Source organism: Prionailurus bengalensis, chromosome A2, assembly GCF_016509475.1.
Source record: "Prionailurus bengalensis isolate Pbe53 chromosome A2, Fcat_Pben_1.1_paternal_pri, whole genome shotgun sequence".
NCBI lineage: Eukaryota > Metazoa > Chordata > Mammalia > Carnivora > Felidae > Prionailurus > Prionailurus bengalensis.
This window is the reverse complement of record NC_057348.1, coordinates 110,864,963-110,892,683: the sequence shown is the minus strand read 5'-3', so window position 1 is coordinate 110,892,683 and position 27,721 is coordinate 110,864,963. Positions and strand designations below refer to the sequence as shown.

At 36.7% G+C, this 27,721-nt stretch overlaps 1 protein-coding gene across 1 annotated transcript in view; it reads right to left on the bottom strand.

The window, feature by feature from the left end:
* Window positions 1-27,721, bottom strand: part of HDAC9 (histone deacetylase 9) — a 939,997-nt gene that overhangs the window by 243,429 nt on the left and 668,847 nt on the right. The window contains exon 18 of the mRNA XM_043589049.1: window positions 24,808-24,857. Within this exon, the coding sequence (XP_043444984.1) occupies window positions 24,808-24,857 (50 nt within the window). The remainder of the gene's footprint in view (window positions 1-24,807; window positions 24,858-27,721) is intronic.

Below are 27,721 nucleotides of genomic sequence, written 5' to 3'. Positions count from 1 at the left end.
CAAAGGCCAGTAGGCCTCATCAATTGGAAGGAAGGAAGGAGGACAAGAACAAGAGATGGGGGGAAAAATCTAGCAATTCATAAGCACATAGCAATTACTCACACTAGTCGAAAATAGTTAGGAAGATTCTCTATGGAGGCATGGAGGTAGAAGAGACAGTAAGGGTTTGAAAAGCACCGGTTACATATTTACTTACAAAAACTTAGTCACTAGGTAATACTATTCACATCTGAAAGAAGACTACCATGTTGCAATCTCTATAGCTATAAAAGATACAAAGGAGGATTACTGAATCAAACCTGATCTATGGAACATGAATGGTAGAAACATCATTTATTCACTTAGAGTCACAGCAGAATGCAATTCAGGAAATATACAGAGAAAGTGATAGAAAACCGTAAGGTTTTCTATCTCATTTCATGTTTTTCAGTTTTATTATTATATGTTGCCCTATTCTATAAAATTCTATTCTTTATTATCTATAAATAATAATGACAATAATAATAACTGCTATTATCTCATAATTATAGAGTACTTATTAAGATCCAGACACTATGCAAATCTCATTGCCTATATAAACTCATACGATTCTTACAATAATCACTGGCATAGATGCTATTATTAAGCATTTCTGTATATGAAATTCAAAGAGGTTATTCAGCTAGTAATTAGTGCAGCTGGAAATGAGAACCCAGAAAAACAGCATAAGCTCTTAATCCATACTTATTTTTATGTTAATAAAATCAAAATCTAAAAAGTGAATAAAAAATAAAATCATTTTGAAAAAAACAGATTCTAATTTTATTTATAGAATCAAAGATTTTCGTAGTGAAATGCAACAGCTAAGACCTACATCACTTTTTTATCTGTAAAGGTATTGAATCTCTACCATGTAAAATTGCTAAAATATTCCAAAACTTCAAATGCCACAGTTGTATCGGGAGTAGCTGGACATTTTGTAATTTTATAATTTGTTCACCATTATTTTAAAGCAGTAGTCTTAACGGGGGTGTTTTAAACCATCTTCCCTCCCGCCCCACCCCTGGTGCCCATTTGTGAATTTCTGAAGACATTTTTGGTTGTCAAGACTGAAGGGGCAGGTGAGCTTCCAGTGTCTGTTGAGTGGAAGCCAGGAATGTTGCTAATCATCTTACAGTGCAGCAGGACATCACAACAAAGAAATATCTGTCAATGTCAATAATGCCAAAGTTGAGAAATCTTGCTCTATAAACATTGAGATGAGAGCCATATAAATATAAGTGCTCCCTTCTTCATACTGGCTGCTAAAACTCTCCACGACAAATTTGTGGACCTTCTCTAGTAAAAATAGTAGATACTACAGCTCACACCTTATAAGCTAATCTCATTCCTAGCTCATGTATCTATCTTCACTTTTCCATGATTACCACACTTACTTTTGAACACACACATCATGTTTGTTTTGAAAGCTGCTTTAAATCCTTTATGGAATATGACAAGAATAAAAGGAAAACACAGAGAAAGAACGAAGCAGCAAAAACAGCAGAGAGAGAGTCCAGAGAGGAGGCAGAGCAGAGGACAGAGAGGGAACAGGGAGGAAATCGCTTTATATTTTCATTGTTAGTTTTTAAAGTTGTGCTTTCTCTCTTGCTTTTTCTTTGGAATACAACCAAGAATCATTTTTATCAACATTGTTCTTTTCCTGAATTTTTCCAAATAATTGTGTCGCCTGAATAGAATCAACACTAATAGAAACTTATTTTAAAGGGCTATTCTGCCCTTTTCAGTTTCTTCAGTTTCACGAATTTAGTGACAGAGCCAGGAAAAACCTTTCACAGTTCTTCCCATTCTTTTGCTTCAATCTCAACTTATTTTTCCCTAATACATCAAAGAAGTGGATGGCAATTTATTATAATAATTTCAAAAAAGAAATAATTATATAATATCAGTGGCAAAATAAAAGATCAAGGACATCATATGATTATTGGCACCTATACGAAAAAGAAAAAAGAAAGAAAGAAAGAAAGAAAGAAAGAAAGAAAGAAAGAAAGAAAGAAAGAAAGAAAGAGACAAGTTCTACCTATTCACAGTCAGGTCCTTGAGAAATGTTTGTTCATTAGTATTTTGGGTTTGTCCCTGCATAAAAGTAAGGCAGGGAGTACACGGACAGACTACTGCCTTTGAGTGGTTATGATTCATGTCGTTTAGAGGAAATATGTAAGTGTCACACTTCCCAATGTTCACTTTCTTTGAAACAGATTCTGAGCATCTGAGAGCTGGGTAGTATTTCAAAAACCATTGCTTTCACAGTTTCTTTATCCTACATGAATTAAAATGACCAAAATCCTTAGTCAGGATTTTTTAAGAAATCAAGATGTTGCTTGAGTGCCATCCCAGCCCCTTATTCAGAAGCCTCTGTCCATCTGCAAATCCTTCGGGTAAGCACTTAATGACCATCAGGTTTTTTTCCTTTTTTTAAAAAACTGTTTACTCTGAGAAGGACCACATAAAATTCAACCAGCAAAATGAAAGTATGATACACAGTGCACAAAATAATCAGAGTTCCAAGTAAGCTAAATGTCCAATATGTACCTCGACACTGGATAATATACATTGTCCATGTAATTTATGGTTTAAAAAACAGCAATAACAACAACAATCTTCTCCTTAAATGCTGCCTCAGATCTGTAGCAGGTATAATCTAGATTTAACTAAAGTGTAAAGAACTTCCTTGGTGTTAAGGGTATTAGTGACTAATATCAACAAGTAGAGTCCATGAACAGGAAAAGGTACAAAGAAAATAGCTCAGAGAGTCTCACATACTGAAGTGGAACAATTCAGGCCTAAAGCAGTAGCCACATGTTCGAAAGACTCCAGAGGTCAGACTGGTAATGTAGATGTAATGTAAGGTAAGGTAAATGAGAGGGGGCCTTTGGGGTGATTTTTTAAATCTTAAACATTGAGAAGAACTCATTTTTTAAAAAATCCCCAGCCAAGCTAAAAAGAAACTTATCTATAGATGTGCTAAATATGGCTCCTGGGCTATCAGTGCGTAACTTTTGCAGTCCAGGGTGACTTATTTCTTCTACCCAAAGCTTGAGAATTCTAAAGTAGGAAATGGGGGAAAAAAAAAGTATCTCAGAGGAACTAGATGGGTTGATTTCTTGTGTGAAATGATCATAGCCTAACTAAAGATTTCTTAGAGTGGGGCACTTAGAGAGATAACTTCTCTAACTCGAGGGGGGCGGGGTATGTTTATTAAGGATTCTAGCTTTGCCTGAGGATAAGACTAGAGTAAGGATGCTTAGGTTAACATTTTAAGTAAAGGCTACAAATATTCACAGCACTATGAAAAGTTTTATTGCATTATTCAAACGTGTTACTTGCGAAAATACATGGTGGTGAAAATTATAATTAATTCAGCAATGTTTTTAAATTAACTTGAAGCATATTAATTGCAGTAATGTCTACATGAATTTGAAAATGTAGCTTCATATTTTTGACACATATTTATTCAGTCCTTGGACAATGTTTGGTGTGCATAGGAATTCATTTATTAATAACTTCATGGCCCTGAAGAGTTTGTGAACATAAGAACAACTGGTCTATGGCACAAGAACAGACACTGAGATCAATGGAACAGAATACAGAACTCAGAAATGGACCCACAAACCTATGGCCAACTAATCTTTGAACAAAGCAGGAAAGAATATCCAATGGAATGATGACAGTCTTTTCAGCAAGTGGTGCTGGGAAAACTGGACAGTGACATGCAGAAGAATGAACTTGGACCATTTTCTTACACCATACACAAAAATAAACTCAAAATGGATGAAAGTCCTCAACGTAAGACAGGAAGCCATCAAAATCCTCGAGGAGAAAGCAGGTAAAAACCTCTTTGATCTTGCCTGCAGCAACTTCTTACTCAACACGTCTCCAGAGGCAAGGGAAAGAAAAGCAAAAATGAACTACTGGGACCTCATCAAAACAAAAATCTTCTGCACAGCGAAGGAAATAATCAGCAAAACTAAAAGGCAACCAACAGAAATGGGAGAAGATATTTGCAAATGACATATCAGATAAAGGGTTAGTATCCAAAATCTATAAAGAATTTATCAAAGACAACACCCAAAAAATAAATAATCCAGTGAATAAATGGGCAAAAAAACAGCAATAGACACTTCTCCAAAGAAGACATCCAGATGGCTAACAGATACATGAAAAAATGCTCAACATCACTCATCATCAGGGAAATACAAATCAAACCACAAGGAGATACCACCTTACACCTGTCAGAATGGCTAACATTAACAACTGAGGCAACAACAGATGTTGGTGAGGATGTGGAGAAAGAGGATCTCTTTTGCATTGTTGGTGGCAATGCAAGCTGGTGCAGCCACTCTGGAAAACAGTATGGAGGTTCCTCAAAAAACTAAAAATAGAACTACCCTACAACCCATCAATTGCATTACTAGGTATTTATCCAAGGGACACAGGGATGCTGTTTCGAAGGGACACATGCATACCAATGTTTATAGCAGCACTATCAACAATAGCCAAAGTATGGAAAGAGCCCAAATGTCCATCTATGGATGAATGGATGAATAAGATGTGGTGTGTGTGTGTGTGTGTGTGTGTGTGTGTGTGTGTATGTATATATATATATGTATATATATATATAGTGGAATATTACTCAGCAATCAAAAAGAATGAAATCTTGCCATTTGCAACTATGTGGATGGAATTGAAGGGTATTATGCTAAGTGAAATTAGTCAGAGAAAGACAAAAATCATATGACTTCACTCATATGAGGACTTTAAGAGACAAAACAGATGAACACAAGGGAAGGGAAAAAATAATATAGAAAACAGGGAGGGGGACAAAACAGAGGAGACTCATAAATATGGAGAACAAACTGAGGGTTATGGGAGGGGTTATAGGAAAGGGGATGGGCTCAATGGGGAAGGGGCACTGAGGAATCTACTCCCGAAATCATTGTTGCACTATATGCTAATTTGGATGTAAATTTAAAAAAATAAAAAACAAGTTATATATAAAAAAAAGAACAATTGGTCTAAATTTACTTTATTGTTTGGGGGAGAGAAAGCTAATAATGATAATAATAATAACAAGTGCTGAATAAATAATTAGTTAACTGTGGGGGAGGGGTTTGGAGCTAAGTTCATAAAACAAGCAAGTAACCTGAATTAGTCTATTACAGGTGTAACTGGATTCTTGGAATGAGGAAAGAAATAAAATAAAGCAGAAGAAATACTAAAGAGATAATGACTGAGAATTTATCAAAAAAAGTGAGACCACAGATCCAAAAAATTCAAAACAGAACTACAAAAAAATGCCATCAATTCAATTACAAAAACAAAACCACACCTAGACACATCACTATCAAATTGCTAAAATATTAAAAAAAAAAAATCCTGGGGGCGCCTGGGTGGCGCAGTCGGTTAAGCGTCCGACTTCAGCCAGGTCACGATCTCGCGGTCCGTGAGTTCGAGCCCCGCGTCGGGCTCTGGGCTGATGGCTCAGAGCCTGGAGCCTGTTTCCAATTCTGTGTCTCCCTCTCTCTCTGCCCCTCCCCCGTTCATGCTCTGTCTCTCTCTGTCCCAAAAATAAATAAACGTTGAAAAAAAAAATTAAAAAAAAAAATCCTGAAGGAAGCCAGAGAAAAGAAACACATTACATAAAATCTTGAACTAAGAACAGGAATGCTAGCATATTTCTTAGCAGAAACTATTTAAGCTAGGAAACAATGGAGTCACATCTTCAAAGTTTTCAAAGGATAAACATGTCAATCCAGAATTCTATACGAACAAAAATAACTTTAAAAGGTAAAATAAAAATTTTCAGAAAAATAACTGCTGAAGTATTATACTTCCATCAGACCTGAAATACAAAAAACGGTAAAGAAAAACACTCAGGAAATGAAGAGTGCTGAAAATCATAATTATGAAGGCTCATATAAAAGAGACTTTTCCCTTATTTTTATTCCCTTAAAACCTTGACTGTCTAAAGCAAAAACAATAACAATTTTATTGAGGGTTTTATGGCACATGTAAAAAGTCAGATACGCCAACAAAATATGTAGAATGAGAGGACTGCAAACAAACTACTATAAGATTGTCACATTATATAAGAAGTAGTGTAATATTACTGACTTTGAAATATATTAATTAATAAATGTATATACTAGAGAAACTATTAAAATATAGATAAAATAAGCCTATAATGGAAATAAAAATATAATTCTCAAAAATATTCAATCCAAAGGAAAGCAGAAAAAAGAAAAAGAAAACAAGCAAAAACAGATGTAACAAGTATATAACAACTAACAAGATGGTTGATTTAAATTCAACCATAGCAAAACCTCCCTAATATAGAACACTGTTATTCAAAGTGTGGTCCATGGAACCATGGTGGTCCCAGTCTGACAACAAGATAAACAAAAGCAAGCCTTTAGAAACTTTTATAACAAATTTTTGGAACAATTTTATATCTGTTGAACCTAATAAAAATGAATTTGCATTTTGTATGGTTTTTAATCTCTTTTTTAGTAATTCTTTTTTATTACATTTTACAAGAGCATTGCTCTGTGACAGGAAATAAAAAGTAAGCAAACAAAATCTTGTCCTTTACCACATAATAATTTGAGGAGCACTGATTTCACAGAGAAAGGACTTTCCTTCCAAATTACACAAAGATCGAATTCTACTTGGGTAAGAGAGCCACAAAGAAAAGGTAAAGCTACAGGTAAAATTGGAAATGCGTTAAGAGTTTGAAAATAAATTAACCCTAACAAGATAAGTTGTACCAAGAGAGAATGGCTACCAATATAATTTGTCAAAGCATTATACTACTAGTTTGTACCTAGAGGCTTTCATAGCCCCAGGATTTGGAGAAATTGTCAGGTTTTTTAATAAGCTTTTTAACAGATTTTCCAAGGAGCCAATCTTTGGACTCTTCCACTTTATTCCATTATTTTAGGTGATAGCTTTGGCAATGGCTTCATCACTGTTTAGTGCAGTATTACCTTATCTATTTTTTGACTCTAGAGTTAGAGTTAGAGACCTTGAAAACTATTTCCATTTACAAGCTGTTCAAACATGGGCAAGTTTATTAACCATGCTCTAAATAAAATGGAGACGAAACTACCTTAGTCACAGGATTATATCACCTTCCTCATAGGATTATTATTAGCATTAAATTAGTCAATGCATGTAAAGTGTTTAACATAGTGCAACACAACAGTGAAAGTAGTAAATTCTCAGTAAATATGTTCACTAAGAGAAAAAAAAAATCCCAGAGTTTTGGTTCCAACATTACTTTTTATTCCGCGGCACATCAAAAACAAAAATCATCTGTGATAATGCTAGAAGCCAGAAACTACTTCTAATCAGAAAGCTACATTTTTTTTTTTTTTAGCTGCATATGGATCTAGTTCAACTGGAGTTTCCTGAATGAATGTGGGCCTTTTCCAAGCACATCCAGCATAGCTCAATCTCTGGCACCCGAAACAAAGCTAATGCTCTGAAAAGCCGCACGTGATAAAAATTAAGCTACCTGTACTGAAAGTGGATATGAAAGTATTTTAAAAGGAAAAGAGAATGACTTAGAAGAAAAGGAATTTAGGCACAGTCTCCTTTGTATAATCGAAACTTAGCTTGTTGATTCTTTTCGGAAATATTCCCAGAGTTAAAATATAATACTAGTTTGCCCATTAACAGAACAGGTTTCATACGCACTGAGCATGGTTAATGTGGTACATGATTCTTCCACGGATGCCTTGAATATTTCATCCTGAGAGTTAGGAACCAAAAGTCCTCAGCCAATACTAAGCAGTTCAGTAAACAGCTGCTGCTATGCTATGCTGCTGCTTGGGCCACAGGGCATTTTTGAATAATTGAGTTTAAGCTTAAATAATGATCAGATGCCCGTAGAAACCTCCTGAGAGACATCAGACTTAACAAAGAAACAGAGGTTTCATCAAAGTACTGATTCTATACCATTTTAGGCATGTTGTATAAAAGTTAAACTACGAAGGAAATTAAGTATCTTTTTAACTTTTGCATTACTTCAGGTAAAATACCTATTTTAAATGAATCATCCATTGTGGATCAGCTATTTCTGCAGACAGTATCTTGATTTGGTAACTTAGAAATTATCTAATATTTTTTAAAATCACTGAAATCATCTCAGTTTTATTTAATTTCTGAGAAATTCTAGTTTTAATTTTTCAACATAGCTTATTCTTTTTTAAGCTCTATACAATATGTATAATGACATCTGCAAGCCAAATTTCTTATTTGTTTTAGGAAATAGAATAATTACATTTTTCCACTTAAGAAGTATTTGAGAAGTTCATTATTTTTCTATCCTCAAGCCTCTACTCTTAGGGCTAGAACTGAAGATTACAATACATATTTTCTTTTCGGCAACAGTAAAAGTTGGGGTGGGAGTAGGAAAGATCCAAAGAGAGAAAAGCTTAGACTGTTAGTAGATTCAGGGGAAGAGAGAACAAGTCAAACTTACTACTCAAAGAAAGCACAAAGTAAATATCTCTGGTCAGCATCTAAAAAAGATGCAGGGGATGGATTGAGGCAACAAATAAGTGCCAGACACTGTGTTAAACATTTTAGAAACATTACCTAATTTATTCCTCATGTACTATTAGTCACTTTAACAAAAGAGGAAACTGAGCTTCAGAGAGGTTAAGTAATTCGAACAGTTACACAGTTGATAAGACACAGAACTGGGATTTCAAAGTCAACCCTAGATAATAGATTTTGATATGGATGGAATTGTGTTCTCCCCAAATTCAAATGATGAAGATCTAACCCCAATTTGACCATATTTGCAGATAGGGACTCTAAAGAGGCAATATGACTGGTGTCCCTGTAAGTAGAGAAAGAGACACCAGTTATGTGCACACACAGAGAAAAAGCCATGTAAAGACAGTGAAAAAGTGTCCATCTGCAAACCACAGAGATAGGCCTGAGGAGAAACCAATCCTGCCTGCAACTTGATCTTTAATTTCCAATCTCTAGCACTATTAGAAAATACCTATTTTTTTTTTCAACGTTTATTTATTTTGGGGACAGAGAGAGACAGAGCATGAATGGGGGAAGGGCAGAGAGAGAGGGAGACACAGAATCGGAAACAGGCTCCAGGCTCTGAGCCATCAGCCCAGAGCCCGACGCAGGGCTCGAACTCACGGACCGCAAGATCGTGACCTGGCTGAAGTCGGACGCTTAACTGACTGCGCCACCCAGGCGCCCCAGAAAATACCTATTTTTTAAAACAACATAGAGTTGACGAAATCTTCACTGCTATCAGGGATAGGATAAAGATATATTTTTCTATCCTGGGCATTAGCATCTTAAGAATAAATGGGGAATGATTGTTTAAAAAGCTAATCAAGGGGCGCCTGGGTGGCGCAGTCGGTTGGGCATCCGACTTCAGCCAGGTCACGATCTCGCGGTCCGTGAGTTCGAGCCCCGCGTCAGGCTCTGGGCTGATGGCTCAGAGCCTGGAGGCTGTTTCCGATTCTGTGTCTCCCTCTCTCTCTGCCCCTCCCCCGTTCATGCTCTGTCTCTCTCTGTCCCAAAAATAAATAAGCGTTGAAAAAAAAAATTAAAAAAAAAAGCTAATCAAGAGGCACCTGGGTGGCTCAGTACATTAAGCGTATGACTTCAGCTGAGGTCATGATCTCACGGCTCACAAGTTCGAGCCTCTCGTCGGCTCTGTGCTGATGGCTCACAGCCTGGAGCCTGCTTCAGATTCTGTGTCTCACTCTCTCTCTGCCCCTCCACCATTTGTGCTCTCTCTCTCTTAAAAATAAACAAACATGATGATTCCTAAACCAGAGAGAGACCCAGTAAAAAAAGAGAACTACAGGCCAATATCCCTGATGAATATGGATGCAAAAATTCTCAATAAGATACTAGCAAATCAAATTCAACAGCATATAAAAAGAATTATTCACCATGATCAAGTGGGATTCATTCCTGGGATGCAGGGCTGGTTCAACATTTGCAAATCAATCAACATGATACATCACATTAATAAAAGAAAAGATAAGAACCATATGATCCTGTCAATCGATGCAGAAAAGGCATTTGACAAAATTCAGCAAACTTACTTAATAAAAACCCTCAAGAAAGTCGGGATAGAAGGAACATACTTAAACATCATAAAAGCCATTTATGAAAAGCCCACAGCTCACATCATCCCCAATGGAGAAAAACTGAGAGCTTTTTCCCTGAGATCAGGAACACGACAGGGATGCCCACTCTCACCACTGTTGTTTAACATAGCGTTGGAAGTTCTAGCATCAGCAAGCAGACAATCAAAGGCATCACAATCGGCAAAGATGAAGTCAAGCTTTCACTTTTTGCAGACGACATATTATACATGGAAAATCCGATAGACTCCACCAAAAGTCTGCTAGAACAGATACATGAATTTAGCAAAGTCGCAGGATACAAAATCAATGTACAGAAATCAGTTGCATTCTTATACACTAATAATGAAGCAACAGAAAGACAAATAAAGAAACTGATCCCATTCACAATTGCACCAAGAAGCATAAAATACCTAGGGATAAATCTAACCAAACATGTAAAAAATCTGTATGCTGAAAACTATAGAAAGCTTATGAAGGAAATTGAAGAAGATATAAAGAAATGGAAAAACATTCCGTGCTCATGGACTGGAAGAATAAATACTGTCAAAATGTCAATACTACCCAAAGCTATCTACACATTCAATGCAATCCCAATCAAAATTGCACCAGCATTCTTCTCGAAGCTAGAACAAGCAATCCTAAAATTCATATGGAACCACAAAAGGCCCCGAATAGCCAAAGGAATTTTGAAGAAGAAGACCAAAGCAGGAGGCATCACAATCCCAGACTTTAGCCTCTACTACAAAGCTGTCACCATCAAGACAGCATGGTATTGGCACAAAAACAGACACATAGACCAATGGAATAGAATAGAAACCCCAGAACTAGACCCACAAACGTATGGCCAACTAATCTTTGACAAAGCAGGAAAGAACATCCAATGGAAAAAAGACAGTCTCTTTAACAAATGGTGCTGGGAGAACTGGACAGCAACATGCAGAAGATTGAAACTAGACCACTTTCTCACACCGTTCACAAAAATAAACTCAAAATGGATAAAGGACCTAAATGTGAGACAGGAAACCATCAAAACACTAGAGGAGAAAGCAGGAAAAGACCTCTCTGACCTCAGTAGTAGCAATCTTTTACTGGACACATCCCCAAAGGCAAGGGAATTAAAAGCAAAAATGAACTACTGTGACCTTATGAAGATAAAAAACTTCTGTACAGCAAAGGAAACAACCAACAAAACTAAAAGGCAACCAACGGAATGGGAAAAGATATTTGCAAATGACATATCAGACAAAGGGCTAGTATCCAAAATCTATAAAGAGCTCACCGAACTCCACACCCGAAAAACAAATAACCCAGTGAAGAAATGGGCAGAAAACATGAATAGACATTCTCCGAAGAAGACATCCGGATGGCCAACAGGCACATGAAAAGATGCTCAACGTTGCTCCTCATCAGGGAAATACAAATCAAAACCACACTCAGATATCACCTCACGCCAGTCAGAGTGGCCAAAATGAACAAATCAGGAGACTATAGATGCTGGAGAGGATGTGGAGAAACGGGAACCCTCTTGCACTGTTGGTGGGAACGCAAACTGGTGCAGCCACTCTGGAAAACAGTGTGGAGGTTCCTCAGAAAATTAAAAATAGACCTACCCTATGACCCAGCAGTAGCACTGCTAGGAATTTACCCAAGGGATACAGGAGTACTGATGCATAGGAGCACTTGTACCCCAATGTTTATAACAGCACTCTCAACAATAGCCAAATTGTGGAAAAAGCCTAAATGTCCATCAAGTGATGAATGGATAAAGAAATTGTGGTTTATACACACAATGGAGTACTACGTGGCAATGAGAAAGAATGAAATATCGCCCTTTGTAGCAACGTGGATGGAACTGGAGAATGTTATGCTAAGTGAAATAAGCCATGCAGAGAAAGACAGATACCATATGTTTTCACTCTTATGTGGATCCTCAGAAACTTAACAGAAACCCATGCGGGAGGGGAAGGAAAAAAAAGAGCTTAGAGTGGGAGAGAGCCAAAGCATAAGAGACTCCTAAAAACTGAGAACAAGCTGAGGGTTGATGGGGGTGGGAGGGAGGGGACGGTGGGTGATAGGTATTAAGGAGGGCACTTTTGGGATGAGCACTGGGTGTTGTATGTAAACCAATTTGACAACAAATTTCACATATTGAAAAAAATAAAATAAAAAAATAAACAAACATGAAAAATGTTTTTAAATAAAAAAATAAAAAATAAAAGGTTAATCAGGTTTTATAAGTAGATGTTTTTGTTTTGTTTGTTTTGTACGTGTTTCTTTTCTTTCCTCTGGATTTCCTTGCAGTAGGCTAGTTACATGATGTTCCATATACAGGATGACTGTGAAACTTGGAAAACAATCAATAACTTCATGGGATACCTGAGCTATTATTTAGGAATACCCTATATTTATATAGCTACTGGTAAACAATGATTTCTGTTGTTGAAGCTAGCCAGTCTGTGGTGTCTTTATATGGCAGCCTGAGCAGACAAATGCAGATAAGAACTAAAAAAAGATTTTCTATATTGTTTGTTCTATAGATCTCTTCTTAATGATATATGACGAGAACTAGTGTTAAGAGCCATGAACGCAGTGCTAAGGGTGTATCTTCACACATCTGACACATAATAGATCCTTAATAAATGTGTGCCAAGAGAATCAATTAATGGATGAAAATAAGTCAATTCTATAGTGATATATTTCTTAACAGGATTTGACTCTGGCTAAAATGTAAAAATAGTTTCCCCATTCAAGTCCTGCATTACATCACTGATTTCATGAAGAACATGTTTCTTTAGTTAGCACCACACCTAGATCTATAGCTTTCATTTGCTAGCATTAGGTTCCTCCTTTCTCTAGCTTGATAACCAGCAACATCTGGGGTGCCTCTAGGGCCCCCAACCTCTGTCATGGTGTACCCCTACTCATCATAGAACTTCCAGGTCTTAACTATTTGCCCTAAGAAGACAAGACATCCCTGTAAGTCTTTGTCAACAAGATCCCCAGTATCAAGTTAATGGGAGCCTGCTTTATGATCGCTCCAGAAAAACTGATTTTTTAAAGCTATTTTAGGGGTGCCTGGGTGGCTCAGGTCATGATATCATGGTCTGTGAGTTCAAGCCCTACCTCAAGCTCTGCACTGACAGTTCAGAGCCTGCTCCAGATCCTCTTCTTCCTATCTCTACCCCTCCCCCAAACACACCTTCTCACTCTTTCAAAATAAATAAATAAACTTAAAAAAATCTGTTTTAAATTTAGATAAAGTATTACCACATAGTAATACCATATTTGACCCCCAAAGGAGATGATAAAGTATGTTTCATTAATTACCTCTACTTCAGAGATAAAGAAATTGAAGCCTAGAAAAATTAAATTATTTGCCCCTTTGTAGTCCACACAGGATCTTATCATTCAAAGTGTGGTTCATGGATCAGCAACATTGACATCATATGGGTAAGAGATGCAGAATTTCAGGCCCCATCCAGTTCTGTTGAATCAGAGACAATGTGGAGACTTGAATCCAAATGTTCTAATTTCTAAATCAAGTTTCTCTGTGTATCTCATTACAAGAGCTTCTGAAAACAATCTCCATATCCTTCTTACTAGTCTCCCTAAACTGCCACGATTCTAATGGGAGAACATTAGCTGGGTAGTATGTCAGATGGGACCTGAAGGTTTCAGGACTTTGAAGAAGATTTAAAATCATACCTTTGAGGCAGCAGCTTCTTTATTCTTTGCAAAACAAGACCTATTGAGGGCCACCCATCAGAATGCAGTAGGTCCATTCACTACACAGAGTTGCCACTGATAACCTACATCACCATATTTGATCCTCATAATAATGCAATGAGAGAGGCCCAACTGTCCCCATTTTAAAGATGAAGAAACTGTGGCTAAGATAAGTCAAATAACTATAAGATAGAGTTTACATTGCTGATTTCTCTGACTCTAGAGCTCGGTGGAAAGACATACACCCTAAAGCTATAAAACCACTCAAGGAAGGTTCCGCATTATTTAGGTAGCAGTACTTCAGAATCTCTTGAAAGCCCTCTGTAATCTGGGCGATTCCTGTAGGAGTATGTTGACAGTCATATTTCTGGGCCAAGGACCTATGGTATTCTTCATTGTATTCTTTGGTTGGCTCTGCAGCCTTTAACAATGGCCTCCTCCCTTCTCCCATGTGATACAATATGCCTGTTCTTTGAATGTATATATTCATTTCATGTTAGATGTTCTGCTGAAATCCTGAGACTTTTGAAATGGAGCTGGGATGGATTTATGATGACAATGTGTGGGTAAACCCACATGCTTTCTCTCTTTTGTTCAACACTAAGAGGAACACATGAATGACAGCCCACTCCCTTGGGATCACTTGTAGGTTATAATGCCCACACCTTAGCTTTTTTAGTCATGGTGAGATGAAAAAGAAATAGAGAAGCTATAGGGAGGACCTTCAGATTCCAAGTAAAACCATGGATATGATGAATGAATACTGTGACCGATATTCCATATGGAAAGAAGGCGTGAACTATTAATGAAGCAGCTGGAAGAGACAAGGGGCATGCCATGTACATTAATGCTCTACCATAACCCCCCTCCCGGTATGATCAACTGCTTTCTGACAGCCCTGACCTTACATGTACAATTTCTAGTCACTCTTCATCTTCACAAAAATATCCCTTTGCTATTTATATGCCGCTGATGAGAATAAGTATAGGAACATATCTGTTGTGGCTGTGCTGCATCTTACGATTCTGATTCTTATTTAAGGTACTGGTGGACTCAAGGATTTCCCAATAATATATGAATTACTTTGGGTTATGTGGTCAATCAAAGAATCTCAGAGTCCTTATTGCTATTCATAGTAATCGGCTGGTCAGTCCCACCAAGACTGAATTAGAGATATAGCCAAGTAAGACCATCTCAGTATTTTCCTACTACTTCATTTAATCTGGTGAACACGCTATGGAAAGTATATTTCATAATATGCTAATCCTTGTAAGTACTGGACAGTGCATGTTAGAGCCCTGTTTCTTCCAAGACAGCTTAATAAAATTAACTCTAACTCCATAGGTGTGTAAAATGAGATTCTATCTTACTCATCCCACAGTGGTTTGGTCCAATTTCAGAGGTTTTTCATTATTTTAGTTCAAATTACAATGCTGTCTATAGGTGCATAATTTTCACCCCAAATTAATGATGCCTGAGAGCATGGATGATACCTTACAGGAAGTACAATAAAAAAGAAAAGGCTTTCAGCAAAAGAAATAATTGTGCTTTATTATGGCTAGGATTATTCTCATTTGGGAAATGAGTGTTGATAATCATATGAGGTTGAAATTATGGTAAATTGTGTGTGCACAGTACTGTGGTCAAGAGCTTGGGAATCAGGAGATCTCTACTTCGCCACGTACTAATTGTGTGACTTGAACAAGTTACTCCCTTCTCTGAACCTCAGTTTCCTTTTCTGTAGAGTAGAAAGCCCAAATTACACCTTTAGTAACAAGACTTCTGGGAATCCTGTGAAGATTAAGACATGAGGTAGGTTATCACTGGAAGCTCCATGTAAAGACAGTGAATCAGTCCAGTTCTACAAGAACCAATAAATAGGTATGTTTTAAAGGGTTCTCTATGGCCCTGCTGGAGAGGTCAGGGCATCTCACCTAATAGATAATCACCTCATCAAGTCAACCTTCTGTACACTATTAGGTTTAAAGTTAAGGGTTATAATTTTACTTAGATGGTTAGAGTACAGCTGTAAACAACTTAGCTGAAATTTTTTGTTGGTTCATCCCATTTAATACTGAAGATATTAAGAGTATCAGCAACAGAAATTTAATAGTAAACATAGCCCTGGAATTCAGACCCCAAAGTTTGTGCTCCTTGTGCTGTATACACACAGCACACAATTGGCAATGAACAAATAGAGAAGTCATCATCCTTTGCTTCATTCACTAACCTAATGGGATCAATAAATCAGTTATCTTCACTCTCACAGCTCAGATATACATCAGCAGGGACCAGCTGGAGACAACTGAGGACACAATACAATAGTGTCCATTAAAGAAGCAGCTAAAATGCACATGAAAAACCACTGGGAAATATAATACAAATGTCAGGGCATTTTCAATATACTTGAAAATGGCAGGTGTTAGACTATTGTATCTAATTTGCAGCTGCACAATATGGGAAACTATGTCCAAATAATGTTCCCAGGGACTGGGAACCCCAAAGCACATAATGCTGCTAAGATCTGGAGCTACTCAGATGTCTCACAGCCACAGCCTGGATAATTGTGCCCCTACCTTCAAGATCCTCCAAGGTCAGATCTTAAGAGAGATTTCAGGAACTACAGGGTTGCCTGTAATTGAACTTGCCCCCAGCTCCACCACCACACTTAAATCCAGGAGTCAAAAAAGTAGGCCCTGAACTCTGTGTGTTCAGGACAGAACCCTATCCCAAGATGGTCACATCTTCATAGGTAGGAGTGAAGATGGGGACCCAGAAACTCTGAGCAGTCTTGACAAGCCTACCCTCGTGCTCCCTGTTATCCCTCCTTAATTTAGTCACCACAAGAAGCCAGGACTCCCAGGTCATCTGTCACCCAGAAATGCTGATCTCCAAAAGGTAACACTTTCCATTAACCACCAGTTCTGTCCCCAAGCTCCACCAGATTTCATACTGTCTTCCTTCCTTGCTTTCTTTTCTGCAGAATATTCATCATTACACACACATATCTGAACTAATGCATATTTGCTTATCTGTCTCCCCCATCAAGATAGAATTTTTTTTCTGTTTTACTCATTGCTGTACTTATAGTTTCTTAGCATATAGTAAGCCCTCAGTATACATTTATTGTGTAAACAAGTGAATAAGTGAGTGAATAAATTCTACCCGAAGCTGTGAGTATATTACATCTAAAGGCCAATTCGTTTTGTGTGTTTGACTTCTTTCTTCTTTACTTGCTATTAATGGAATAGTGAGCTGATGCTAGAGAGTGCATTCACTTGCTAGCTCTCAAAATGAAGATTTGATGCCTCCAAGAAACCTGAGACAGGAAAGATGTCTTGCATAAATCTTTCATTAGAAAAATGACTTTGGATTTTGCTCAATTAAGAGACCAGATATTTTGCCTTTAGTCTATATCATCATGGACTCTCAGGTCTTTCTCACAAAGTTGATGAACAGCAATAGAGGAAGCTTAACACAGTGTACAAGCGATAAGCCTAATAAGGGATATGATTGAGAACTGATAAGAAAATAAAAATTTTTAAATAAGAATATGAGGCTAGAGTTGCTCCATACTTAGCACACAGGACGCTCTCAAAACCTATTTTTTTAATGGATAAATGAATAGATGTTGACATGTCTGAAAGAGGGGCAATAGGTTAATTAAAAAGTCATCTATTTAGTAGCAAAGAATTTCACTACTTTTAGGCCTTGTTTTCATTTCTTTGAATGGCCACACTTCAAAATGGTACAGGATCATTTTAAAGGATACCTACATGTGCCCATAGTAAACATTAATTAGAGGCCATATAAATCATATTAGTTAGAATATGGTAACAAAATAAATAAACCAAATGATTTTGAGTGTATATCATTCTCAAATGTATTAGTGTTTTAACAGTCTTCATTAAAAAATGATTCAATGTATGCTTTGTTTATAAGATACTGCTTACTCTTTCAAGTTCTTAATTTTAATTATTCTATATCTTAAGAGAAGACGTTGTACAGTAATAATGATGTTGCTTGTCTATGAGTCAGGAGCTATGGGTTCTACCCAGGAGTGTGGAATGGTTAAGTCCTAGGGACTCTGCCATGAACTGATTGCTATGGCTCATGCATTCAGCAAACTAATTAATTTAAGTTTTGGAATTTGAAATATATGAAAATTTAGAAATTATGCTTTACTAAACTTTCTGTCAAAATACTTAACAAAGAAAAATCCAATAGGCTGTATCAATATTCTGCATTGGACATTAGTTTGTCATAGAGATTAATATTGGGATCAGGATCCAGGGTAGAAATGTGACAAATAAAAATATTAATGAAGTTTTTTCACATCAAAATGAAAAGGTGAGATGGGCCAGGATTTAGGTCTATTTTAAGCTGCACAACATAGAAGCTGACCAAAGATTCCTTTTCTTCTAAGTACTATTTCGTTTGTCAACTCTAAGTGTTCATCTGACCTCAGGCCTTATGTTTTCTTGACAACAGAAGTGGCAACCAATTTATGATTGTATATTTGAATTTATTCAAGTATGTTTTAATTTCTCAGAGCTTTTGTTTCACAGAACCATAAATTTCTTGAATTAGAAGCTTAATGTTCACCAAACCCATTTACCTTTAGGAATAGCATAATCTAAGTTTCAATTTCTTTAGAGAAAATTATTACAGACAAGAGAAAGATTATAGAACAAGAAATTCCAGAAATTGGTATGTTTTCTTCTTCTCTGCTATTGACAGTACTTTGGTTGATTGACAGTGTTGCTCCTAAAGTTTTTTATAGGTGTTGTGGTCCCAAGAATGTAAAAAACACATGTGTAAGGCTTTGATGATGGCATTTTTAAGCTATCTCATGTTGACAACAGAAGAATTTTAATAGCTTTGTTATATCCATGTGTACTTTAAATAGGAAAATGAAATTGGAACTTGAAAATGCATCCTGTTGTGCTTAGCCATAAAGTCAAAGCAACAGAAAGAATTTAATCACAAATGAGATGCTACAGCGAAGTGAATTGAGGAGGAACTTAAGGTTTTCATTTCTAATTGCCCTCTTTCCTGCCATGAACACCAGATACTTAAAGATTATATGCCATTTTACATTTTGTAGTAAACACAGAGTACCATATAGATGTTTATCTCTGTAGGGAATGCCATCTACTTCCCTGTAACTATTATTCAGTATATACAATTAGCATACTCTATGCAATACTGGAAACATCCTTTGTTATTTAGAAGGCATCTCCTAGCTTGCATAATATTTTGCCCCACACCTAGAGCAACATGATCTTTTTGTGGAATCCATAACATGAACCAAAATTCTGAAACAATTTCATTAGGGCAGCTTATCAGTGTTACTTTTTCCAGGTGCCGAGTGGTATTCCTGCTAGTATCATTTGCATCCAGTTTAAAACTAATGAAAATCCAAATGGGAAAGGGGAGATGGGAAAAGGAGAAATCCCAAATCTTAGTGGGTCCTCTTATTATGCTGGAGGGAAGAGGGCTGTGATGCCTCTCTGATAGCGGCAGCGGAGGAAATGAAGCACTGATTGCAAGCTACGTTTGAGCTGAACATTAATACAAGGGAAATCAACATAATCCTGATTACCGCATGTGAGAAACAGATGCCACCCCCAACTCTACAGATATAAGTGCCCGCTCAGGACAACTGGATGGGAACAGCACATAATGTGTGCACTTACGATAAGGAACATATAAATTTTGGCATAAACATTAGGTGTTGTTGTTGCTTAAGGGAAAAAAATTCCCTCCTAATCAGCAATAGCTTGATGCAATTTTTAATAATATGGTGTGTTATTATGACCTAAACAATTAATGTCTGGACGTGTAGCCCTACCTCATACTCATAACCACCCCCCATACACACGCACATACTCATACAAATATATTCATTCCTAATTGTTCTTGAAAATTTATTTACCTTATGACTACTTGAACAGTTTCAACATCACTCTTCTTTCTTTTCTGTTCTGGAAGCCCCCTCCATTGTGTTTCTACAGCACAACATTTGTCCAAATCAGCCCAATGAATAGGCTATGAGCAAATGAGAAAAGTGGCCTTGTCTCATCAGTAACTACATTCCTGCACCTTATCTAATTACTGGCACAAAGTGATTTTTCCTACCCTTTACTCTTCATATGATAGCATTTGTTATGCCTTCTAAAATAGTGATTGTGTTTCTAAGAAGACCACTCTGAAGAGCAGGATAAAAATATATTAGTCTAGTATTTCTGTTACGTTGAATTTAACGATCTGTCTATAGATTTGGTCAGAAAATAAATAATCTCCTGATATTATAACACAATAAAGAAAGTCAGAGAGGTCCTTTAAAAGACTTGCCACTAGATTTTTTTTTTTTACTGTTATTGGGGAAGAACCAATGTAATGTAATAAATGGGTAAAATGATATAAAGATACAAATGTAGTATCAAATTGACAATTTGATACTTTTGAACGTATGTACATATATAATACTTATATATACATAAATATTATACATCAGGGGGAAGAGCTTAGATTATAAATATGACAGAATGAAAGAGAATTTGAGACATTTCATCCAAACCTGCCTCCTATACAGCAAGTATAGTTAGAACATAAATGAAATGTATGCTGAAAACCTCAGGGCAATGGAAATGAGCCTTAAATTACCTCCCCACAACCACCTAATCCTTCTCCCCATCTCCCCCTCTCCAAATCACACAAATGACATCTCTAACCTCCACAGTGTGTCAGATTTAGGAGTTATCAAATAGAATACGGGCAGAGTAAAAGTTTGTAATAAAAATCCAGCTTTGTGTTCACAGATTGACTGAGTTGCTGCCGGAGAAGGTGCCTTGATAAAACCTCACAGGGCCTCATTTTTGGCACATCTTTGACCAGTTAGGCGGGCCCAGATTCTGCCCATGCTCAGCAATTCCTCATTCCTCCTAGGAAATTGTTCTGCCTCTTCCACAGCTCCTCCTCCTCCAATCAAGGGTCTGACACTGCCCATTGACCACGTTTATTTTTCTGCCTTTTGGCACCAGGAGCCTGTCTGTTGTAGGATAAAAGTGGAATTCTCTGCTGTCTGCAGGGCTTTCCCCAGGGAACAGAGCATGAAACCCAAACTTATATATAAAATCATATCCTGTTTGCAAACATCATATTCCCTTTGCTTCTCACTAATCTGGTCCTGTAAACCCCAGCACAGCTTGAGAGCCCATTCCTCATCTAAACAAATGCCATAAGCCCCTTTATACTTTTACAACCATGTCAAAAAATAATATTGCCTGCCAATAGTGATGTGATTGGAGTTGCCTCCTCCGAGCCATAAAAGAAGTGCAGAGTCTGTTATCAATTTCTCTAAGTGTATCATGGGAATTATGGGTCGATTCAGTTCCAAGTTATAAATGACAACTCAAAAGCCGCAGAAGTGTTTGAAGTTGGGAGCTGATGACGACATTATCATAAAAGCCTGCTCGTCCTTGCTTTTGTGGTTTTTTTTGTGGCCTATCAAGTGAAGAGGGAAAAATAAAGCTGAGAAATGATTTCAAGATTTCTTCACACAGCAGCAGGTCAGATGGCTAGAAAAATGATCACTATTTTTAGTGATATACCCTTAGGAGTGAGAACTAAAGTGGTCCTGCACTGGGTTTTATTTTCAGAGTCCCTTAATTATTTATGCCATTATACAATGACCAAGTCCTGTGATTTGGTAAAATGCTCTCTGCAACTGATGCATTTTCTGCAGTGCGATCACATATTAATGAGAAATGAGTCATGCCCTAGTAACTAACAAAATGAGAACCAAACACAAAGAAATTAGAAACCCTTGAGATTGTTGCTCAAAGTGTAATTCTGGAAAATATACCTGAAAGAAACTTAAGTACCATTTGCCCTTTGAGCAACTTAGCCAACACTGTCAAATTTTCATATGCAGAGTATACTTATCATGATGAGCACTGGGTAATGTACTGAATTGTTGAATCACTATATTGTACACCTAAATCTAATAAAATACTGTATCCTAACTATACTGGAATTTTAAAAACTTTAAAAAAGTATTATATACAATTTTAGGGGCAAATTTAATAAGAAGTAGGGATTTTCTGATTTCACAACATCCCAGGTATTCTCCTCAAAATCCAGTCAATCCATTAGCCTTCAGCAGGTATATATTAAAGCCATCTAGTAGCAAGTATATATTCCAGGAACTAGAGTTTCCTTTAACAATTGGGGAGCACTAAGTATTTTAGGATTCAAACTAATGGGTCCATCTTAGATGATCTGAACTAGAAAAGTGCCTTAAGACAGGGCAATTTCAGTGGTTTCCAAGTTCTCTGGGAAGAGAGCTTATGAAGTTGGACCACTCTCGGTTCATACTGGGTATCTTTGTATACTCTGTATGTCTAGAACTGTCCCAAAGGTAAAAATTTAGACTGGTAGAAACACAAAGGATTCAGAATTTCTCTTAGGACTTGTATCAAAACCCAAAATCTGAGGGGTAAGGAGGTTTCTGAATGCCTCAGAACACAATTTGGTCTCTGGAAGAAAAAAAAAGCCAAATCAAACTAGTTTTTTTTTTTTTAATGTTTATTCATTTTTGAGAGGAGAGAGACAGAGACAGAGTGTGAGAAGGGGAGGGGCAGAGAGTGAGGGAGACACAGAACCTGAAGCAGGCTCCAGGCTTTGAGCTGCCAGCACAGAGCCTGACGCAGGGCCCAAACCCACAGACTGTGAAATCATGACCTCAGCAGAAGGCGGACACTCGACCAACTGAGCCAACCAGGCGTCCCAAACTAGTTCTTTACAGTTTCAACATGGACAAGCTTGTGCATGCACATGCATGCATAACACACACGTTCACACTCACCAGTGTGAACCTTCAGAAGACCAATAGGCCAATCTAATAAAGAGAAGTGCCTCTCTCCAGCCCTCTTCAATACTGATGAAGTCAAACTAATCCAGTCTTCCTCCTCCCCTCTGTCTGCCAAAGCTACATTTACCTACCACCACTGCTGTTACCAAGGATTAAGACAGTGTTTGGAAACATTATGAAGGACTTATTTTATGACACTCACTTTGCTTTATGTTGGACATACAGGGACAAAAGCAGCAGTGACCCATCATTCCTTGGGCACTTCTAAGAATTTACTAGAACAGTTCGAGCTAAAGAATAAGAAGCTACCTTGGTATGAGTTTAAGCAGTTTGAATAGAGGTACTTTGTGTTCAAGGGATAATATAGTATAGGCACAACCCAAGTCAGACTTGGGAGGTGGATCCTAAGGAGCTGTCCTCATTTCAGCTCTGCGTCATGTATTAAATGTAAAGGAGTGGGAGTTTGATGACCATCACTCTTTTAACAGCTTTGATTTCCTCCCTATCATTGAATCTTCTAAGTAGCCATTAGCTTTGTTTCATTCTTTGCCTCATTTTCAGGTACTCAGTCATTCTCTTAAAATGGGCACTTGGGATGTTAAAAAATAATGACAAAGCCAATGCCATCCGTTGTCAATGAAACCTAATTTAAAAGTCAGTTTATCCTCTGCTTTCTAGAATAATTTTGCAAGTTCCTGGCTTCACAGTGGGTTTGCTAAAAGTAAGGAGGGTTTAATGTAGGATAGTGATTATACTGAGCTCAAGGTCAAAAAGTGAAGCTCACTGGTGAGCTGCCACAAAAGGAACATTACATCAGCCACAGTGCTGCAATGCTAGGCTCCAGGGACTAGCCTACTGAAGACAAACGGCATGGAAAGAACAAATAAGCTCTTTTAGAACTCCTGCACATGGACACGCACATCAACCTCATACTTTTAGACTTTTACCCGTTACTGTGTGACTTCAGGAAAATAAGGTCATTTCTCTGAGCCTTCAGTTTCTCATCTGCAAAATGGTATTAATAACTATTTTACAAAACTGGTATAAACCTGGTATAATGTTAGCAAACTATAAATTCCAAGCAGATTTTGGTTCTTGTAGCTGCCATTTATATTTCTGAAGAGGATAGAATCATAGGTGAAGAAACAAAAAGATTATCCTTGTTAAATCTAGAGTCACTAAAATGAAAGAATTAACTGAAAATATGTACGATTTCCCTGTATAAAATTTAGTGATAGTAAAATATTGCCTAAAATATGGCACACACAGTTCTTTCCCTTCAATGTCCAAGAAACTTAATTGACTTAAATTCCTCAGTCCTTGAAACCTGATCTAGAAATATGCTCTCCTAATATGACTTAGTACTTAGTTCTACAAGATGACAACTTGTTACTGGTAAGGGTTAACTGTAAATAGATTGCAGGTTAAAGGATATGTTCTAACCATCCACCAAAATGTAGCACGTTTTCTTCGTATATTTAAACAAATTTGTCCTTGAAATGTGGTATAAATATGCTGGGTCAAAAAAGGCTTTGTTAATTATTGGAGACAAAAATGGCCCCAGGGTTCACAAATAAAGTATGCCACAATGCAAAGCACTTTGTGAAGTCTATGCCATTTTCACCAGGAATATTAGGTATTTGCGTACTCAGTACGAGTCTCTTGAAAATTGAATTCTGCTGCAAAACAGTTGAATCCTTTTGTGTTACCTTTTTTCCAGCTACATAAGTCTAGCAAAGTTGGCTTTGTGGATATGCTATCTGTGCAGTCACACAGAACTGTAGATTTAAAAGGCCCTACACTTGGATTAATTCACTGTTGTCACCATCTTGAAATTCTTGGTAAGTTTTGCACACAGGGATATGCATTTTCATTTGGAATTGAGCCCTATAAATTCTGTAGCCAGTCCTGAAGTTTATGATAACTTTTACTGAGAAATGGCTTTACCCATAACCACAATGATAAATCAAAGGATTTTTTTGGTAGTTTATGTTATTTAAAAGCAACAAACAAACTCATACTTACCCCAAGTCCACCACAAGGTAATGAAGAAAAGAACTTTTGAGAGGCGTCACCTACACATTAAGAAGACATGAAAAAATATATAAATTGGGAATACAATTATAATTTTAAAAATTTTGGTGTTTAATAACACATGATATGTCACATAGTATTTATCACTTGATTCAGAAGAAAGTAATCAAATTTTAGATATGCAAGAACTCAAAGCAAATGAATATAATTATTATTACATGTAGAGTCTACTGCCCTATGTGAAAACACAGACCTATGAAATTTGAGTCTCCAGATTGTTTTGGCTAGCCTACACATCAATTAATATATCATAATATGTTTTTTATTTATAGTTTACTTAAAATAACTAAGCTATTCTGAGTGTATCCCTCCTAAAGTGATGTCTTAAGCCAAAGTTTCTGAAATACACTGTCCTTTTCTTAAAAAGTTAAATATTGGGGTGCCTGGGTGGCGCAGTCGGTTAAGCGTCCGACTTCAGCCAGGTCACGATCTTGCGGTCCGTGAGTTCGAGCCCCGCGTCGGGCTCTGGGCTGATGGCTCAGAGCCTGGAGCCTGTTTCCTATTCTGTGTCTCCCTCTCTCTCTGCCCCTCGCCCGTTCATGCTCTGTCTCTCTCTGTCCCAAAAATAAATAAACGTTGAAAAAAAAAAGTTAAATATTAAAACATCTATTCAAATACAGACTTATTTTTACTTCAGATATAACTAAGACAAAGTATACTTGTCTTAAGTATAAGCCTCTTCAAAATCCAAATTTTTAAAAATAAAAACACTATAGAAAGGATAACCTTGGGGCATCTGGGTGGCTCAGTGGGTAAGCATCCGACTACAGCTTACAGTTTGTGAGTTCGAGCCCTGCATCAGACTCCGTGCATACAGCTCAGAGCCTAGAGCCTCCTTTGGATTCTGTATCTCCCTCTCTCTCTCTCCCTGCTCCTGCTCGTGCTCGTGCTCTGTCAGTCTCTCTCTCTCTCTCTCTCAAAAATAAATAAATATTAAAAATTTGTTTAAAAGTAAAAAGGATAACCTTTAGAAGAAATCTATACAATATAAACACATATATATCTTCTTTAAAATATATACCAAAATCTTACCTGTGATTGTCTCTTGGAATTGGTATTTCATGGAATTTTTAATCATTTTGTTCACCTGAATTTTTATTTTCTACATTATCTAGTACATTAATAGAGAAAACAAAAATATTTACTCCTTAAACCTCCTTGCAAAGTAATTAAAGGAAAAGGCAATGGTCATTTCTGTATCATAGTCCAATGGCTCTAAAGTGACTCAGGTCGAAGATGTACTGATCACATGTGAAATTAAAATAGATAATATTGTATATTTTAATGTCTGAACTCTTCATTCCACAGTCAGTAAAAAGGGGTAATATTACAATGTACTAAATGTACTAAAGAAAATTTAAAGTAATTTTTAAAAATTATTAAACTCCAAGAGAATAAATGATAAGCTGCTTAAAGAGAATTTTTATTTAGTAATGTTTATAATAATACAAAACAACCAAATAATCAATAATTTAAATTTAGTAATGTGTAAAAAATTTTTAATTCACTGAACTGACTGGGTTTATTTTTTAATAATATTATATTGCCTTATTCATGGACTCAGATCTGGCTAGCCACAAGCTAATGAAAACTGGTACTAAGAACGACAGGAATATTAATGCAAAGGAAAACCTTACACTAAAAATGATTGGAGAAAATGTTTTTAAAGTGTCACCTTACACAGTCTAGAGTACTTAAATAGACAAATGGTGCCCATTTTCAAATGTAATCATTTTATAAGCTGTAGATGTCTTTCAAGATACAAAGACTGATAGGTCTGGTTATAATGAACTTTTATTTAAATCCTTCCTCCTAAGTCCAGAACATAACTATCAAAAATAGTAGTATTACTTTAAATCAGAAATCATACAAGTGAATGAATTTCAATTAAATATGCATGCACATTGACAGACAGCTCCCACCTGCGAATCTGTGGGGTGGGGGGCGGGAAGGGGAGGCTGGGGGAGAAAGAAAGATGTATACAGTGAAAGAAAGGGATAAAGAGAGGGAAGGTATCTTGAGGGTTATAAACTTCTATATATTTGTCCATGGCAGCTTTAGTCTGGTCTTGAAGATAGGAGTAAAAAGCCACAAAAATTTAAATTTCATACACACACAAAAAAAGATGAAAGGTTAAACTTTAAAAAAAAAGAGATTATTCACTTAGAATTTGAATTAAGGAAAACAAGTTAAGTTTCTGGATTCACAAGAAAAACTAAGGTACTTCAAAGTGTCATCAAAGTTGATTTTAGTGCTTAACATTAGATATAACAATGCAACATCCCTGTTTATCTTTCTTTACTCGTGTAGCTGGCACAAAATATTGAAATTGCTTCACTGATCCCTGAGAGGTGTCTATGGAATTCCTCATGTGTATCTAAAACTAACTCTAAAATCATCAATTGTATGAATATTATCTCACATTAAATACTAAAAACTAATAATATGTGGCCAATTTATTTACATTAAAACCATAAAAACTACCAAGATATGGAAGCAGCCCAAGTGTCCATTGATTAGTGAATGGATAAAGAAGATATGGTATATACAGAATGGAATATTATTCAGTCATAAAAAGAAACAAATCTTGCCATTCACAATGAAAAGGATGGACTAGAGACTGTAATGCTAAGTGAAATAAGTCAGCCAAAGAAAGACAAATACCATATGATTTCACTCATATGTGGAATTTAAGAAACAAAACAAACAAGCAAAGGGAAAAAGAGAGAGAGAGAAAGACAAACCAAGAAACAGACTTTTAATTATAGAGAACAAACTGATGGTTACCAGAGGGGAGGAGGGTAGGGGAATGGGTTAAATAGATGAGGATTAAGCTGTGATGAAC